The 19,676-nt window shown below is 34.7% G+C and overlaps 1 protein-coding gene across 1 annotated transcript in view; it reads right to left on the bottom strand.

Annotated features, from left to right (window-relative positions):
* The window catches only part of MAN2A1 (mannosidase alpha class 2A member 1), a 167,736-nt gene that overhangs the window by 127,202 nt on the left and 20,858 nt on the right, over window positions 1–19,676 (bottom strand). Inside the window, exons 2-4 of the mRNA XM_069492771.1 lie at window positions 18,804–19,055; window positions 16,052–16,196; window positions 3,986–4,157 (exon numbers count right to left, since the gene is read on the bottom strand). Of these exons, the coding sequence (XP_069348872.1) occupies window positions 3,986–4,157; window positions 16,052–16,196; window positions 18,804–19,055 (569 nt within the window). The remainder of the gene's footprint in view (window positions 1–3,985; window positions 4,158–16,051; window positions 16,197–18,803; window positions 19,056–19,676) is intronic.

Raw genomic sequence — 19,676 nt, 5'->3', positions numbered from 1 at the left:
AAGAAACTGAGGCACAGAGAAGTAACCTGACGAAAGTCACACAGTAGTTGGGACTTGTCAGGATTTGAACCCGGCAGCCTGGCCCTAGTGCCCAGCCTTTCGAACTACAACTCCAAACTGACTGTCTTTCAAGTAAAAAAGTCAGCACAGATCAGGTAAACTCAAACAAACAAAAAACAAAAGACTGATAGTGATAGCAATATTAGTCATTAAAAGGAGAAAAGATGGTATTTTGTCAATGATGAAAGATACAATTTATGATAAAGAAAAAGAAATGTTAGTCTGGGAGTGCCCAGAACCTTGCAGTCCCCGCACCATAGCAGATAATCAGGAAGAGTGTCTATTGAACGAATGAAATGAATGAGCTAGAAGCAAACAAAGATTAGACAAGGAAGGAAAAAAAAAACATAAAACACCCCAAGATAAAAAAAAATGCTGATAGGGGAAGAGTAGCAAACAAGTAAGTACAGTCAGTTCTGCTATAAACACTTGTTTTAAAAACACTAATTTGTTCCAAAGTGATTGATTATATTAGGGAACAAATTTTGCATTGCTCATGCACAGCTTAGTCCTGAGAAACACTAGGCAAAGGCAGAAAACTACCCAGCTGAACTGAGCAGTGCAGGAATACACAAGACACACCTCAAATATCTCCCAGCTCCAGGAGGGTTATGAGCCACACCCCTCCCCATCTGCTGTTCAGCTTAACTTTCCAACAGATTTCAGATAACCTACTTGCCACCACAAAAACTCTCGATCTATACTCCTCCCAACACCCACTTACACAAACATACTTCAGGTCTTTTTAAAGGTAAATGGACATATTTATTTGTGCATTTCTTAACCAATTAAACACATGTAAAACTGTACTAGCATCTTTATTAGGTTTCCATCTTTTGTGCGTGTGTGTCACTAATGAAGTTTTTGAGTGCTATACCGTAACCCCATTTTTTTCCATAAGCCCTGTGGTTTTTATTGCACAATTTTGTGTAACAGTGATTTCAGGAATGTGTATGTTGCATGATACCAGAACTGACTATACAAAGATGAAGATAGTAATTGTAAAATGTTGAATTAGCAGATACCCATCAAACTCTATAGTCTACAAACACCTTTTCAAGTACAACTAGTAGGAGGTTCATCAACACTGACCACACATTAAGTCCCAAAGAAAAACTCAAGAAATTCTAAAGAATAAAAAGTATACAATCCATACTCCCTGACCATAAGACATTAAAGCTCAGTTTTAATAAAATATGGCTAGGAAAAAATAGCACTTGCAAATTGAAAATTATTTTCCTAACATACTCAAGTCAGAGAGAAAACAGTAAGTACAATTATAGAATATTTAGGGAAAAAATAGCATACATAGAAATGTAAAAGCTAGTTAGAACAGCGCTAAAAGGCAAACACACAGATGGAGACATGCTGTTTATTAAACGGACTGGCCCATTTAGCATTAGTGAAAGCAGGTAGAAGGAATCAGGAAAGATTAAAGCAAAAAAGGTCAAGAGTATAAACCAGTAAAATATAAATAGGTTAGGCGCAGGGGCATTAGGTGGGCAAAACCCAACAAAAATAAGTAAATCAAGATGAGGAAGAAAAAAATTAGATACCCAAAAGTACTAACAAAAAAGCAAAAATAACTACAGATGGGATAAATTCCTAAAAACCTGAACAATCTGAACAATCAAATCTCTATAAAATTGTCATTTTCCTAGAATATATGAGGTATTACTTGTACTCAAGGAGTAACATAAGACCTAAAACAAAATCATTTTTTAATATTAAAACTTAAGTCAAAGAATTACCTGTAAAAAAAAAAAACCAGTTCTACATGACTTTACAAGACAGCTATTAATTTTTAAAAGGTTGCAAATTAGTAGGTAGCTAGATATAAACTAAGGATTCAGAAATGCTAATGTGTTCTGTTTGGCTCTCTGTATGTGTATATGCATGCCCATATGTATGTGCCTATGTACGTTAACCTAAATTAAAATTAGCTGCTAACATTTCAATTTTAAAAGTCAAGGAATTTTATACAACATTTTGGAATTCTGGCTTGTCTTGAGCAATTGGAGGGACAGCCTGACAACCTGGTTCCCAAGGCAACACAGGGCCATAGAAGTGGCTAGCTCCTTTGGCTGTGGTAGTTACTCAGGTCGTTCCAATACTTCCAGAGCCTATAGCCTTCACTTAAGGTACCTTCCTAGCCAGCCCTGCAAGCACTTTAAGCCTGCAATCAGAGAGGAAAAAAATAAACAAAAACTCCAGTGAAAATGATGAAAAATCAATTCTGCCCAAATTACCTTTAAAGGTTTCCATCAATTTTCACCAAAATCCAAAGTGATTTTTGTTTTTGATGGGGTAGAAGGAATTTAACTAATTCATTCTAAAGCTTTGGGAAAATTAAATGATCACTTATTAAAAGAATTTTTTAATAGTTAAGAATAATGTATTATATATTTCAAAATAACTAAAAAAGTGGAATGGGAATGTTTCTAACACAAAGAAACAATAAATGCTTGAGGTGATGAACAGCCCAATCACCCTAATTTGATCACTACACATGATATGCTTATATTAAAATATCACGTGCACCCCATAAATATGTATCCATATGTATTATCATATAATACATAATAACTAAATATGCTAGTAAACATATGTATTATGTTAATAACTAAATATGTTAATAATAAACACAATATGTATTATGTATCCATAATCACTAAAAATAAAACATTTTTAAAAAGAAAATAAAGATGAAGGGAAATTTAAACTATCAGTTAATGAAACATAAAGCCACAACAATTACAGTCAAACAGAAAAGTCCATGAAACAGGATTAAAAAAACAAGAAATCAATGCATATTTAAATATACTAAAGATGGCACTTCAAATCAATAGAGAAGGATGGACTATTAAAATCTCAGGGAGGCAGCACAGCATGATGTAGAAAGGACACAGCCTCTGGAGCTCGACAGCAGGACTGGATGGGGACCAGCACCGCCACAACCCGGGTGGTGACCCAGGAGGAGACAGTGTCCTAACCTGCAAAATGAGGATAATAATTGCACCCACTTCACAGAATTGTTGAAAGGATTATCAGTTACAACTTGGAAAGTGTTTAGAATAGGGCCTAACAGAGTAAGTGCTGATAAGTAATGTTAAATAAATGGGGAAAAAATCATAAGGTAATTCTTAACTCCCAAGAACAGGGGTACATGGTGATCAGAGAACTTCTCATCACACCATATTAGAAAAAAACATAAATTTCAGTATTTTAAATAACGAATGGTAAAAAATGAAACTAAGAAAAAAAGGATATATCTGATCTCTAGATTGGGGAAGACCTTTTTAAATATGACAGTGAAAGCAACATCTAAAGAAAACAGATTAATAGATTTGACTACATAAAAATTTTAAAAGTCTCTATATCAAGAACTAAGAATTAAGAAGAAAATAAAAACTTGAGGAAAAATAAGGGAAAGAGGTATATACATATAAAATAAATATTCCTACAAATCAGTATGAAAATGTACAATAAGCAAGTTAGAAAAACCTTAGCTTGTATGTATGAAGAAATATGCAACATTTTTACCAATCAAAATAAAATTTTTCAACTATCAAATTGGCCAAGGTTTTCAAAAATTATATTGTTGGCCAACAGGCATAGAAATTGGTACTTTCTACATGGAAGATTGAAAATACACTTAAACAAACTTTCCAGGGGTCACTTTGTTTATATGCTCCTTTGACCTAGTAATTCCATTTCTAGGACAAAGCTGGAACATAAGGATTTAAACAGAAAAGTTTCAAATCGCTTTTCAGAGATGAACCAAAAATCAATGAAAAAAGGATGTGAAGCAATACTTTGTTTCAGATATAAAGCAAAGACTTTTCAGCTTCTCAAAATTCAATACTTGTTTCACTGTATAATTAATCCTTAATATTACCAAATTTCAAAAAATGTTCAAACAAACCTTTTAACAGCATCCTTCTTCTGATTATCTATAATATCCCACCACTTTGAAAGGTAAGAGATCTCAGACCACATAAACTTCCTCCTTGAGTCTTCTCCCAGCTTTAGGACCATGTTATTAAAAATATACTGAGTCTTGTCTCTAAAGTAGTCATCGAAAGTCTTCAACCAACCTAAATCAAGACACAAATATACCACAAAGATCTGATTCATATGGCTGATTTCAACTCAGTCACATTCCATTGCATTACCTTTGGACATCCTTAGATGTTTCATTCATATAAAGACATATTTAAAAATTTAACAAGTGTTTTCAATTAATGAAATTCCATTCTAGTTGGTACAGGACTCAGAAACCCACTAACATTGAAATGATGAAAATACCTGAAAACTACACAAATTCATTTAGAAATGAGAAAAATAATGAAGATGACCTAAAGCTAAAAAGCAGTTATATATACACCTAACAATTATAGTAACGAATTCAATTTTTTATCCCTAGTTTAAGAAATTTTTTTAAATTTTAAAAATCTAAACAGTGTCAACAAGTTGGCGGTACTGTTCTCAAGATAAGGGATCCAAATTTTATCCTCCTATGCCACATCTAAAATTCCTCATCCATTAAATAAGTTAAACCAAGAAAAAGGAAATCACAAGTATCAACTACACCTAAAAGCCAGCAGCAGAAAATAAGGCAATTACAATGTTAATGTGAATATTAAATAGAATTCTGCCAAAAATAGGCATTTGTTCTCAAAAGCTGTTCATTATTCAATTTTTTACAAGCACAAAGTGACGCTAATCAAATAACAAATACGTACATGTCTATGTAAAGTTTTTTCAAGACAGAATTGTAGATGTTGGCAGTTTAGTTCTCTGATTTTTCCTATACTTCTCAAAATATCCTGTAAATTTTATGTGAAGACATTGGCAATTTGGCCATAAGAAACATTTTTAACAAGACCCACAAGTCCAAACATAGCCCCATGAGGCAGACTGCTAAAATGGCCAAGGCAAAAACATAAATAGCTACCAATTCCACCCACTGGTGGTAGGCAACGTGCACCCCTGGAAAATAACCTGTTCTCATCTATGAATTCTTACAGAGAGGAGAGTTTCTATACACCCAGGCTGAACTACTTACTGCCCTATTGTTGCCAAACCTCAACATGTGAGAAGACTAAAGTATTAGGGGTCCGGGTGGCTGCTGCTTTTGTCTGTCTATGATTAAGTTACTATTCAAGGTACATTATATTTCCTGGCAAATAATAAATAATAAAAGCCTGCTAGGACAGAAAAAACAATACAACTAGTTTGACAAGGCCAATACAAGCTTTTGAAAAATACACTGCAGCTGTGACTGTATTTATCCCTCTTGCTTTAACTGAATCTACTCATTCATGCCACAATTATTTACTGAGCACCTACAACATGGCAAGTATAAGGTTACAAGCTAAACAGGAATACGATATAAAACAGTCTTTATAGGACTTTCTTGATCTGGAGTACTTTTAAAATGATTTGTTACCTAAGAATGCTCTCTGGATACCTCAATTTTTCTGTATTTAACTAAAAAGCCTGTACCTACAGAAAAACTCAAACATATCTCATGAAATAGTGGTTTGCAGAGAATCTCACCTCGCCTCACAAAGCTACTAACCTGGAGCAGGGCCTCTGAGCACTGAGGCAGGAGGACCTACATCTGGATTCCCAGGGAGGAGCCAAGAAAACCCAACCTACCTTTAAATAAAGGGGATGCCCTCACTCCCTGCTAACCATGTCAACACTCTGAAGTTATTACTAAAAAGTCAAGTGCTCAGAACCAAGCGTGGGGTATAATGTAGCACTTGATAAATATTAGCTGCTATTATTATCATCAGTCTTTAATTGCCCTTTCCCCCATCTCTACAATTAAACCAGGTAAAGAGGAAACAAAAAAGGTATTCCCAACTCCTAATTTTTAAAAGTATACAATTAAAACATTTAAATAAACTGCTACACATCTTAAACATATTGGCTACCCAAAACTTTTAGTTTGCATAGAATTCACTCTATGCCCTTATTTTGGGTTGAATTGTGTCAAATGTCAAAGTCCTAACCCCTACTGTCTCAGAATATGACTGTATTTGGAGATAGGGTCTTTAAAAAGGTAATTAAGGTAAAATGAGGTCACAAAGGTGGGCTCTAATCCTGTATGACTCATGTCCTTATAAAAGGGATTAGGACACAGACAAACACACAGAGGGAAGATCAGTCATCTACAAGCCAAGGAGAGAGGCCCTCAAAAGAAACCAACCCTGCCAACACCTTGATCTTAGACTTCTAGCCTTCAGAACTATGAGAAAATAAATTTCTGTTGTTTTAAGCCACCCAGTCGGTGGTACTTTGTTATGGCAGCCCTAGCAAATATATAGAGTCCTAAAACAAATTAGTGTTATTACCATCCAAAAACTAAAGATTGCAATGTGAGGAGAATTTATTTTATCAAGTACCATCATAATATTTAATTTAATATACTATATCTACTTATATATTGCAAGATTGAGCTGAAATCAAATGTAAACAAGTAAATTAAGGTATTTCTGTACCATGCTTTTATTATACATGTGCAACACAGACCAAGTAGATTACTAATGGCTCTATTAGAATTATCATCTTTAAGATACTACGTATGTTTTAATACTTTTTGCCTAAATTTTAACAAACGTCAAAACTATTACCTATCTATTAACTAAAGAGTAGTGTGAATAGTGGAATGCCTCCAAGATTAATTTAATAAAACTCCTGTAATCTAGCATAAAAGACAAATTTAGAAGGGCCAGTCTTTATGAAGACCGATAAGTAAAAAGTTTCTTCAAAGGACAATTTATTTTCAACAGCTATAATCTGTGATGAACTAAATAAAGACAGATAAGTAAAAAGTTCTTTTAAAATACAATTTATTTTCAACAGTTATAATTTCTGATGAACTAAGACCATTTCAAACACTAGTTTATCATCAGAGTTTTTATAGAGGAATCACAGTGACTGATTAATCCATTTTGCCCTCACTACTTCATTCGCCCTTCAAAAATCATGCAGAAAATATGTCAAAGATATTTACATGAGCCAAAATATAAGCTCATAGATGTCAACTTAAAAGCTTTCCATAAAACTCATCTATAATAGATGCTAATATCACTACAATATAGCACAACTAATGAAGAATGAACTGAAAGCCTCTTGCAGCTTTCAATATTGAGTAATATAACAGTAAATTAGCTTTTATTGCTCTTATACAATAGAGTAATCAAGTATTCCCTTTTACACTGAATTGGTTCTTTCTTTTTCTAAATTACTGTAAAAACTACAATTGTATATTAACATGAGACCAATCAGAAAGATAGTATAGTATTTTATGAAAAGTTGTGTGAGATGAATTTTTGTGGCATAAAATTGTCTCTAGGTTTAATAATCTTAGGACACTGAGTTGCAAACTGATTTACTTAAGTGGTCAATTCACAGCTTTTTTCTTTCCCTTGAATACACTTGGAAATTGAACCAGCGCTGGGAGAGCATTAAGAATACCTTTCAATTTATTCTTTTTCACACTAACACCACTACCACACATAAAAAAAGCTAATAGCTGTTTTTTAAAAAGTGGGAAAATATTTCAAACAAAGAGTGCATAATTAGAAGTTCTACAAAGCAGGCATAAGTTCAAATTTAATACCACTATTTTATCATCTCAAAAAATTTAAGTTCTAAAATAAAAAAACTAATAAACTCAGAAACTCTATTGCCTATTTTCAATGTGCATGAACAATGAAGCACCTAGTAATTGTTCACCGAGAAATCAAATTCTAGGCTCTCACTCATAGCTTAGATATCTAAAGACCATGTGGAGTTCTAATTCTCTTAAAGAACAGGTAGGTTTATTTGGTTCAAGGGCATACACAGTACCACTGAGGACTGTGAAAGGGGTGCCTGGCCTTGAGCCCTGGACTCTAGAAGGACCGCCCCATTCTTCCTCTGACCACACCCCTTTCAACAGGATAAATCCGCAAGACAAAGAACTTGTTCACCCAGAGCCTGCCCTGCCCTTCTGAGCACCAGGCCCCCAAAACCTGTGTCCGAACAGCCCAAAAGCTGGCTTTTACAGTAAAAATGCAAATTTATTACTTCAACTAGAATGAACCCAAGCATAAAAAATACTACACTAACAGATTTAATAAGTTCACTGTCTGTTCTGATGATAACCTGATAATCTTTGTCCAATATCTTTAAGTTTCTACAACATTTATATTTAAAAAGAATCTGTCAGCCCTAAGATGATTTAAAAGAAGGCACCTCCCTCCCCATGCACACACACAGTAAGTATCATTACACTGTTATGGTTTCAACAGCCACACTAATGATTTTTTAAATGAGTACATTAATTCCACTCAAAAGTTAAATAAGCACCAACTTTTTGGAAAACTTGAAAAAAATTTGAGTCAAAAATAATTATATTCAGATAAATAACATATTGCAACTTAAGCATTACGTTGTTTTCCATTTCAATGTAATAATATTTTCAAATTTTAAAAGAATTAATAAGTTTCCTTTATTTTGGTAATTATGTTATTTTTTATCAACAAACGATCAACAGGTTTCTTTCGTCACTTGTTAATCCTTCAATATTCAACTGCAACGTCTGGTCTAATACTTAAGGGATGACATACAATCTTAATTGGTATGACTCAAATATGCTGCTGATTAATTTTAATTCCAACATGTCTATTATAAGTTAAGCTTGTTTTTCCCCCAATACACTGTCAAAGAGTTTTAATTAACGTCTGGTTTATTCATTTAAACATGTACTGAGTATCTAATAAGGCCAAAGCAATAAAGCAAAGGTAAATGGAAACAGATTCCACAGTGAAAATATGAACAAAATGCAATGGGAATAAAGAAATGGTAAAGTCCTACCAGAAGAACAGAAGAGAGATTCTTAGATTAGTCATCATCTGGGCAGAGGGAAAAGGTGGTAGTTCCAAACAGAGAAGAGGACCTATAGAAAAGGCAGGTGGCTGGGTATGGCCACAATGCAGGGTTCGTGATGGGAATGTGTTGAGAAATAAAAACAGAAACAGAAGTGGGGAATAGATCATTGAAAACCTTCTAAACCATTCCTGGTTCTTATGGAAAACTTTGGAAGAAGGACATTAAGGTTTTCTGACCTGTGCTTTCAAAAATATTAATAACTGTAGTAAGAGTGAAAAGGATAAACTAAAAAGGTAAAGCAGAAGCAGAGAAACAGGACATGAGACCACTGCAATAATTCTGTTAAAAAATAGTTACAGATTGTGGTGGGAATGGACAGAGGGAAATAACAGGCCAAGGAGGCAAAATGTAGAGAACTTAGTAACCAAATAAAATTTCCAAGAGAGGGTAAGAGGAGAGTTGAAGATGAAGTTGAGGCTTCTAAAGACCTATGAGTATTTGGAAACCTATAAACCTGCTGATTCCTCTAAATGCTTCTGAACTCAGGTTTCCAAAATAATCTAACCTTTTTTTTTTTTTTTCAATGTCATCTAATAGTTTTCTAAGCATATCAGCTTCACTTTCATTAAGTCGCCTGAGAGAGCACTTTTTGAATCCCTGTGAGATGCTGTCACTGGAAATTTTACTCCACACCATAAGAGCTTATCTGCATTACCATTAAGACACAGGGGTTTTGTCTGTTCTGCAGCTGTACATGTATAATGTCCAACTGTGACCTCTTACTATATTGCCTTTCTCGGTGTCCTTTAAAAGACCTGCATACCTTGATATGTGATACCTGCAATTGTGAGATCAACCTCCAAAACAATTTCTGAATCTGTACTAAAGTTTTTTCCCTCCTTTGTTAAGAATCCCATCTATGAGCATCTACTAACACTGACTGAGGATACTTCAGACCTAATAAGTCTCCCCCAAAGAGAGCTTGGTTGCTTGAAATAATAAAAAAAAGTTGTCTATAATAGCAGAGTCGCTGCTAGAAGTAAAAGAAAAAGTGACTTCCTTTGATGGGTTACTCTTAGGATACATGAGGGGACTACTTAGTCTTATAGTCAGACAAAAACTGGGCAAATTACCAAAGTCTCTAGAAGAAGCCACTTTAAAAGCTGGAAAATACTGCTTCTAAATCACTTTCTAATTGTAAAAAATGTAGCAATGAAGAAAACCACTCACCATCTCATGTACTAATGTAGTATTTAAGGACAGAGACATCCATTTCAATAAGGATAGACCAGAAAAATCAGAAGGAAAAAAGGGATAGGAAATGGTGCAGTGAGGTATCCACTTTTGCAAGATAGTTAAAACCTTTTTTATGATTAATAATACTAAAGTAGATGACATTTGGCTTGGAAACACGTAAGAGACTTTCCTCCTAAATGCTCTGCCTGTGGTTTCAGAAAAGTTATCCATAAAAGGTAATATCATATTAAAAACGGTTCCAAGTCCTAGTTCTGGAACCAGATTGCTTGGGTTCAAACCCAACCCTGCCACGGACAGAGTACTTATCCTCTCTTCTGCCTCTTTTCTAACCTATGAAATAAGGGTAATAATAGGATTCTGTCATAAAGTTGATGAGAAGAGTAATGGATTCAATACATGTAAAATGCCTAGACCAGTGCATGGAACATAGTAAACGCCTAAGTTTAGTAATAATTTGTATTTACCAGGGCATTGGTGAGCTCTGAAACACTCAGGCTTGGAAGACAGACAAAGGTAACTGAAATGAGGGGAATCAGATGATGTTTAATGATCACCTACTTTTCTCAGCAGCTACTGGATTTGTGTTCCTCAGGGAATAAAGTTCAATGAAAGCTCAAATCATCCATATTTGCTTCCTCTAAAAAGGGACCTCAATACATAAATTCTAGAGATCTCTTAAAAACAGAATTCTAAAGAGCCAAATAAATATTTAATTCTTAAATGCTATCATTTTCTTAACAATTAAGGTTGTCAGATAAAATACAAGAGGCCAAGTTATATATGAATTTCATTTAAACAAATAAATGCTAAGTATGTCCCGTGTGATATTTGGGGCATATATACACACACACATTAAAAAACTACTCATTGTTCATCAAAAATTCAAATTTAACTGAGTATCCTATATTTTTATTTGCTATCTGACAACTCTATTAACAATCCAAAGTCAAGATAAATGTGTTAAATTGGCTAATGCCCATAAAACAGGAAGAAAAGAAATACAGTTATTTGCATAAAGTATCTTAAGAGGCAGTATGGTAAATGGAAAGAACAGGGATTTTAGAATCAGGCAAACGTGAGCTTTAATTTACCAGTCTCTGAGAATTTATAATTGGCTGACTTTGAACAAATTACCACACCCTACCTTAGCCTCACTGCCCTTGCCTGTTAAATGGGGCTAGTTTATCACCTCTCAGGGTTACAGGAAGGATTACACAAAGTAAAAAGTAACACTAACACAGACCTGTCACTCCCATGATGTGGGACAGGCAACAAACACTGGCTCTCAGTTCTTCTCATACTATTTTACCTCCAGAAACTCAAATTTCCCATCACAGTAGTCAAAACCAAAGAATCCACTTTATCCTGCAGTAGTTAAACCAAAGAAAGTACTCTCCAAACTGTGTCCACATACAAACCTCTCCCCCTACCGACCCTCTCATTCTAATCAGTAGGTTCTTTTAGCAACCAGACTTCTAAGTCGCTACCACCTTTCATCTACAGACATTAGCCAACTATGGCTAACCTAAACTGTTTTCAAATTTTAACTACACTTGCCAATATTTGAACAGAAATATTTAAAGGTAACATTACACTGTGATTTCCTCACATGCTTTTTACAAACTTTTTTAGAACAAGGATACATAATTGTCATATAATACTAAATGCAAAAATCTGTTTTCTTAGTTTTACCAAAAACAAAAGAAAAAAGCCAAAAGTCTTAATTGCTCATTGAATCAATAAAAAATTCTGCAAAAGATCTGCAAATGCACAAAAGAAAATTATTTTCCAGTGTAACTCTTGGGCCTAGGTCTTCCTGCTATTTTAGAGTCATACCACATGGGGGATTATTTTCTAATGTTCATTTCACAAATTGCTTAACTAACAATATGCTGTCCAACCTTTCATTTAGTATACCTTATCTTCTTTCTACAGACTGTGATTTCTTTGAAGGAAAATTAACTAAATATTTCTGTAGTTTAACTAGTGGAAAGTGAAGAATTAAGATTATAGATACAAAGGTGCTGTAATTGTGTTTTAATCAGCTTATTAAATACAACATGAACATGTATCAATCAACTAACATTTAATTTCATGGTCTATGATTCAAAATTTTTCAAAAGCATAACAGTACAAAGTTATCTGCATTTACTTAACAATTTCTTTCCAATTCTGTTTTAACCCATGTAAACCACTTAAATATTTTATGACAATTGTTACATGTCCTTATAGACTAGAAGACATAATAAGGAATTTTATTAAGATACAAACATTTTTGAAATTTACCTTTTCTTATGGGATATTACCAACGCAGTCCAAAAATAAAAATATCTACATATAAAAAAACACAGCCACATAAATTCTGGAAGTTAGGGAACTAAATATGGGAATCTTTTAAAAATCTATTTCAAATATTTCTATTTCCAACAGACAAAAATCCACTGATGAAACAAACTACTGAGCTAACGCTTGTTTTAAATTGTTGCTGCAGAAAATGCAAACAAATCTTTATAAATCTCATTTAGAAAGTAAATTGCCTAATTGCACATTCATTTAGGAGTATTCTACAAAGATTTCCCATTACAGAGTCACATTTTGACTTAGAACGTATGTGCACATACTTTTCACTTTTTCCCCTATTGAAAGAGTGGCTTTTCATGATTCAGAATGATTCAGTTTTTCACAGAACAATTTAGTTTACCAATATTCTTTTTCTAAGGAACAGTGAAAATTATTAAGAGAAGTCAGTGGATTCTTCTCTATAGCATTTTGCTTGATAGCAAAAATTGCTGTAGTTTTAAAATGTCTGTTTCTGACCATTATTTTTTTCCTCCAGTGGAAAAGGGCCTGAGAGTGAAAGTCATCAACATCTTTTACTAAGACACAAAGATTCAACTCTGCTTGCTAGCATACCAGCAGACAAATTCATAGTCTGCAGTCAGGCAGTCATTAGGGATGTCTACTCACAAAACAACACACCAACTACTGCAGGAACCCTAATGCAAACAAACAAACAAAAAGATCTAAAAGGCAGGGGCAATCCGTGCCCTCAAAGAGCTTATTATTGTCTGCTGTTAGCATACAAAGTTACAAAGTGTTCTTTAAGTTATTTTTAAGTAATAGAAATAAGTAGCCATCGGGGATGAGGGAAGTTAAAGAGCACGCCAAAGAATAATAGGTCAAATGTCTCATCCTAGCCTGGACAGTCATATTCACTAGTTCACTAACTTATTTAACAGAACTGTAATGACACAGTATTATGTGGCAGTTACTGATCTAGGCAATCCCGATGTGGTGGTTAATGAAACAAAGTTCCAGTCCTTGAGCTAACTTTCCAGTGAGGAGCCAGGTCAAAGTGCTGCAAATACTTACCTCTGTGCATATGTGCCAGCATGGGGTGTGTGTACAGCATGTGCATGTGGTAGAGGGGTGTGGAGACAGGTCACAGAAGGCCTTACATACTTAGCAATTATTATATGCCAAGTGTTGGGCTAAGCAACAAGGAGAGAGTTTAATAAGAAACATATGTTCTCTGCCACTCTAAGTTATTCCAATAGGAAATCCAGGTAAACTCCCAGGGAAATATTCAGGTGCCCCTTACTACCTGTGTAACCTTGGCAAGTTGGTAACACCTTCACTGTGAAGAGTGGCATTAACCCCAACGGTTACTGTAAGCATTAGATGTTTATAAAATATTTGGCACCCTGCCTGGCAAACCATAGATTTTATTATTGTAATTAAGTGCCCATGTTATAGAATAACAAGAAATGAGATTGGTGGGAATTAAAAATGGCAGAAAAGTGGAAAGGAGAATAAAGGTCTTAAAAACAACATCAAAAAGGGAGAAGAAGTAGGCTTCATATGAGGAGAACTTGCAAGATATTTGAAGTATCTTTATAAATTTACTTGAAGAACTTGAAGTATATTTATAAACCTGTGAGGAAGATTATATAATGGAATCACATCACACACCCAATTAAGTGGCAAGAATTAAAGGATGCATGATTGGCAGAGAAAGAGGACAGGACAATTTACATACTACCATTTCACTCAATAATTGAATATTCCAGAGTGAATATGAGATCTACAGGCAAAAATAACCTGCAGTCCCACAGGCAGTCTCAGATCCCACATGTGAAGTGACAGCACCTCAACTCAGCGAGTGTGAGTCCAGCAATCAAAGATATGTGTTTTCCATACACATCCCCTAAATGCAAATGTACTAATTAATCTGGTACTCAAGTGAATAAATAGAAAAAGAAATCTGGATTAGAGGTAATTTTCATCACCTTTTAAATTTACTTTATAACCAACCCTGCTTAAGATGCTGCTCCACCTGTATGATCTCCATTTTACAGACACACATGTAAACGTGTCCAAGGACACACAGGCAGCACAGAGCAGAGCCAAGACACTGGCCTCTTTCTGCCCCACTCCAAATCCAGGAAGTCTTTTCGTGATGCCCAGCCATCCCTGAGTTTGGATTTGAAAGGTACAGGATAAGATTAAGAAGGAAGATGTGATCTAAAATATAGATGAGGAAAACTTAGACTATCAGGTATTTGTAGGAAAAGATAGAGACATTAAGACCAAAGATAGGGAAACTAAGTCAAAATTGATGTATGGCAAATGCTCATCAGAAATTTCCAGAACAATATTGATTTCACATATTTCATATCTCTGTGCACACTAGATACTTAACTATTCCGGAAATGCAAACATTTCAATATCCAAGCACTATCTTCCAGACTACTTCTCACACCCAAAAGCGGCACACACATGCAAAAACACTTGGCTAAATCATGTGGCCATACCTAAGGTAACATGTTCTATTGTCTTAGAAATACAAAGAAAGAAATACCTGCCAATAAACTAGTGGGAAAGAATAATAAGTAGAAGATAAATGAATGTGGAAGCAAAAGAAAAAACCATCAAAGTATTAGGCGAATAGTGTCTCTGATGGTAATAATGAAATTGAGATACTGAGAAAAGTAACTATCAGGAGGATAACTAAGTCCTTCAAAAGAAGTCTTTGGAAATACATCCTCCCTCAAAAAAGCTGCAACTAAATTCACTGGGCATCCACTCTGTGCCTGTATACTCACGCTAACAAATAAGCACATCAAATCATATGTCCCATTATAATTATTGCAATTTCCCCTTACCTTGGAGGGGGAAAAAAAACCCTCTGGCCACAATAAATAAAAACCATCATATGAAAAAACAATAATATTAATAGTAATGATTAACAGTAATAGCTACTTTTGTGCCATGTATGACTCCTTTACATTTCAGCCTGTCAAACAGATACTATCATCCTAATTCTACCAGGGAAAAAACTTAGTCTTAGAAGCATTAAGTAACTTGCCTAACGTTATCTAACTAACAAGTGTAAATAGAGCTGGGACTCACATCCATGTCTGCCTGACACCCTGAACACAAGGTTCTTAAAGCACTTTACATGGCTACCCATTTTAGAGATTCAAACTTTTCTATTAGCATTCTGCCTTTTGTAAAGTAGAGTTTATAGACACAAAATGATTCTCCCATGAAATATTTTACAAGTAACTAAAACAAACAATCAGTATCTGAAAAGTGTACAAGCTAAGCCCTTCTTGTGTTTATTATTATTTCATACTGCACAAGTACTATGCCTGAATGACACATAAATTGATAAAATGAGAACAACAAAATATAATGACACATAAAAGGAATATGTTACTGTTAAAAGTCACAGAACAATGCCTTAAAAATTTGAGAAGTGGGCTCTACCAGATTCTCATTAAAAGACTCTGGGCTTAAAGGAGCTTTATAACCTCTAGTTTTTTGGAAATGCAAATTTTACCTGGGTCATTATGGGAATGAGGCACCACAAAGATCTGAAGGGGTTCAGTGTCCCATTCCTTACTTCCATACTCAATTGCAAATCCTTGCTTCCAAACTCCACCATCTGGATTGTCAAAAGAAAGTAGACTATAAACATCCAACATCTAAAAATATAAAAGAAAAAAAATTAAAGTTTAACCATTAATTTAAATTTAATGTTGGTAAATATTTGCTCAAAATTATTCACTGCTATACTCTGTATATATACTTTATAAAATTATTCTGTAGACATTAATTGAAGCATTTAAGGCAGAAAATATTTAATCACCATCCAAAGGCTTGAAATGCTACTTGTGCTATATAAACTATCCTTAATAATCTCCTCTCCCATCTGCTTCTAATAAAAGATAATTTCATTTAACTCCTTCTTCCCCTACTTTATTCTCAACACAATTTATTTAACAGAAACAAAATCAACAAAAAAAAATTTGATAAAATTTGATGATGACCAAATATTTCAGCATTTTCAAATATAGTACTGAAAATGACTTTTTACTTTATTGGGGTTGCCTCTATTTTATAATCAATCTTACATATTTTTTAATTCTATACCTGAATGAAAATGCTTTTGTAGCTATTCTGTGTAACATGTTATATTTACCTTTTCTAGTATAAAAATAAAACAACAAGGGTTAACTATTGGCATAATCATTTAAAAATAGAGGAAATTTTATAAATTGGGATCTAGCTTTCGAGTATCTACATGTATGCTAGATTTCCAATGCAGTATGCCTTCCAGCTAATGATCTATTTGAAGGCAAAGGAAAAAAAAACTAAAACTTTAGTTTTATTCCGCATAGTCTCTGTAACACTAAAAGTGACAAAGAACCTCTATTTTGTAAAATTTAAATTATATTAAAATTTATTAGGCTGCAAAAATTACATTCTGATTAATATATAAATGGGTTAGGAAAAAAATGTTTAAATACCAAACAAATTACATAAAAGTCAATACAAAGTATTTTAAGACAGTAACATAAATATCTCATTATGGAATTTATGACTTTAATAAATAAAATAAAACCCTCCCAAGGATGAGCCAACAAATCTTTGGGAACCAGCTGGGCAGGAGGATGTGTTAGCAGCCTCTGCTATTCCTTCTGGTTCTTTCTTTGGCTCAGCAGCAATCCCAGGACCCTCCTGCCTCACTCTGCTTGCCTTCCATGGTTGCTCTGAACTCCCTTCTGTTCAGCCCAGACTTAGACCACAAAATAAAAATAAAAATGTTTTTGCTGTTCCCTTAGAATAGATATCAAGGCAAGGTACTTAAGAAGTACTCAATAAAATCCTAAATAAAGCCAAGCCTCATAGAAACAGCTCTCCCTGCAAAGTGCAGGATTATCATTCTATCTGAATCTGGCCATGCACTAGCTGATGAGGTTGCAGGTGCAAGACCTGGCCTGCGCCACTGTTCCCAGCTTCCAGCTTGGCCTGTGAGCCATGGCCTCAAAATCATATCACATTCTCTGCCCTCAGGAGTCAGTGGAAAATGCCTACTCTAAAGCAAGGCCAGAAGCCAGCTAATTTTGTCCAACTTTAAAATATTCACCCCTTAGGATCTTCCCACCAAGATCCAGTTTCTGGTCTAAGGCACAGATTAAACACAGCCCTCCCCTAATTTGCAGGGCCAGTATGAGTGGTTTTGCTCTGAGTTTAAGAAACGCAAAAGTCTTTTCTGAGCCTGGTTTTCAACTCCATTACCCTCTAGAACAGTAAACTGTCCAACAAAGATACAACACAAGCCAAGTATGCAAGTTTAATTTTCTAGGAAAACAAAGCAGGGGAAATTAATTTTAATGATGTTTTATCTAACCCAATATATCTGAAATATTATCTCAACATACAATCAATGTAAAAATGAATTAAGAAATTTTGCATACTAAGTCTGAAACACTGTGTGTGTATTACACTGAGAGCACATCTTAAGCCAAATTAGTCACATTTCAAGTACTCGGTAGCTACAATATTTTCCTTATCCCTTGTAAAAGGATAATTACCCAAAACAAAAAAGCAAAAAAACCCCAAAACTATGGGAAAAAAAAAAACTAACTCTACATTGTATGAAACTTTTAATGTATAACAGGTATAAATAGCAGGGTTTTTCTTGTATTCTCAAAAGGAAGGTAAGAAAATCTCTTCAGCAAAATTTAAATCTATAAAAGGTTTTCAACTATTACAGAAAACAAGACCTGAAATGTATATAAAAAGGCTGTATTGGCCGGGTGCAGTGGCTCACGTCTGTAATCCCAGAACTCTAGGAGGCTGAGGCAGGAGGATCACTTGAGGTCAGGAGTTCAAGACCAGCCTGAGCAAGAGCAACACCCGTCTCCACCAAAAAATAGAAAAAATTAGCTGGGTGTAGTCCCAGCTCCTTGGGAGGCTGAGGCAGGAGGATCACTTGAGCCCAGGAGTTTGAGGCTACGGTAAGCTATGATGATGCCACTGTACTCTAGCTGGGGTGACAGAGCAAGACTCCATCTCAAAAAAAAAAAGGCTGTATTCACTTAAGTATAAAATAGTAAGAAAAACTGAGAGAAACACAAAATTACAGAATTTTATCATTAAAAAGAACATTAATGCTCAATGTGAGTAATCAAAGCACTTTTAAGAGAAACTAGAATCTAGAGAGTTTAAGCAACTTACCAATTTAGGACAGATAACAGATCAAATCCCAAAGAAGCCCAGTGATTGTTAATAAATGTACACATTACCTGCACATCTGAATTATGACTTCCACTCTGTGAAGCAAACATGCAGTCTGCAGGGTGAACTGAGAGGGACAGTTGTGATGGCAGGTGTGAGCCGGCACCTTGGCTGAAATTGCCTTGTGAACTTTTCGGACCGTCCTCCACAGACTCACTTAAATTGATCACCGAGTCTCTAATATTTGAGATGATCTCATTATTCTCAGCTAGCAAACGCTCCAAATGGTCTATTTTTTCTTGCAACATTGAGAGCTGGCCCTACAATAAAAAAGAAAAAGGCAGCTATATGAAACAATAATATAGCTCTGCTGAGGCATACACATATTTTTTTTTTTTTTTTTAAATTATGTGGCTGCCTACGAGGGCAACCACTCACCCTTCACTTTCCACTTTTATAAGTGGGATCACAGAAAGCATGGACAGCTGGCAGGGTTGAAACACCAATTTACAGCAGCAAATCTTCTCCACGGCTGCAATCTTTGTTTAATCATATTTTAAAATGTGAAATAGAAGGACCAAAAATATTTTGAGATATATTTCTTATTTTCCTCAAACTCAGTTCTAAAAGATCTTTGGGTCTCTGGAATCAGTAAGTATAACGGCATATTATATTCAGGCATGAAAATTTAAGAGTAACTGATTAGAGTTACAAGAGTCGGAAAGTATGAACCTGAAAAAGATCCTTTTATCTCAATCCATTAACACTAGTGGTCAATCCTAAGTAAGAAATACCATCTATAGAAAAATCGATTAGTCAATTCTTAATTAGCCATAAGCATGAACATCCCCCAAGTAACCACACCATCGGTCTGCTTTTACTATACTGTGTGTCTTGGTTTTTTCCACTGATTCTCACATTAAGAGGCTTCACCTTGCTAT

This window comes from Eulemur rufifrons, chromosome 17 (assembly GCF_041146395.1).
Source record: "Eulemur rufifrons isolate Redbay chromosome 17, OSU_ERuf_1, whole genome shotgun sequence".
In the NCBI taxonomy this organism is placed as follows: domain Eukaryota; kingdom Metazoa; phylum Chordata; class Mammalia; order Primates; family Lemuridae; genus Eulemur; species Eulemur rufifrons.
The sequence above is the reverse complement of the archived record's forward strand: the minus strand, read 5'-3'. Positions and strand labels throughout refer to the sequence as shown.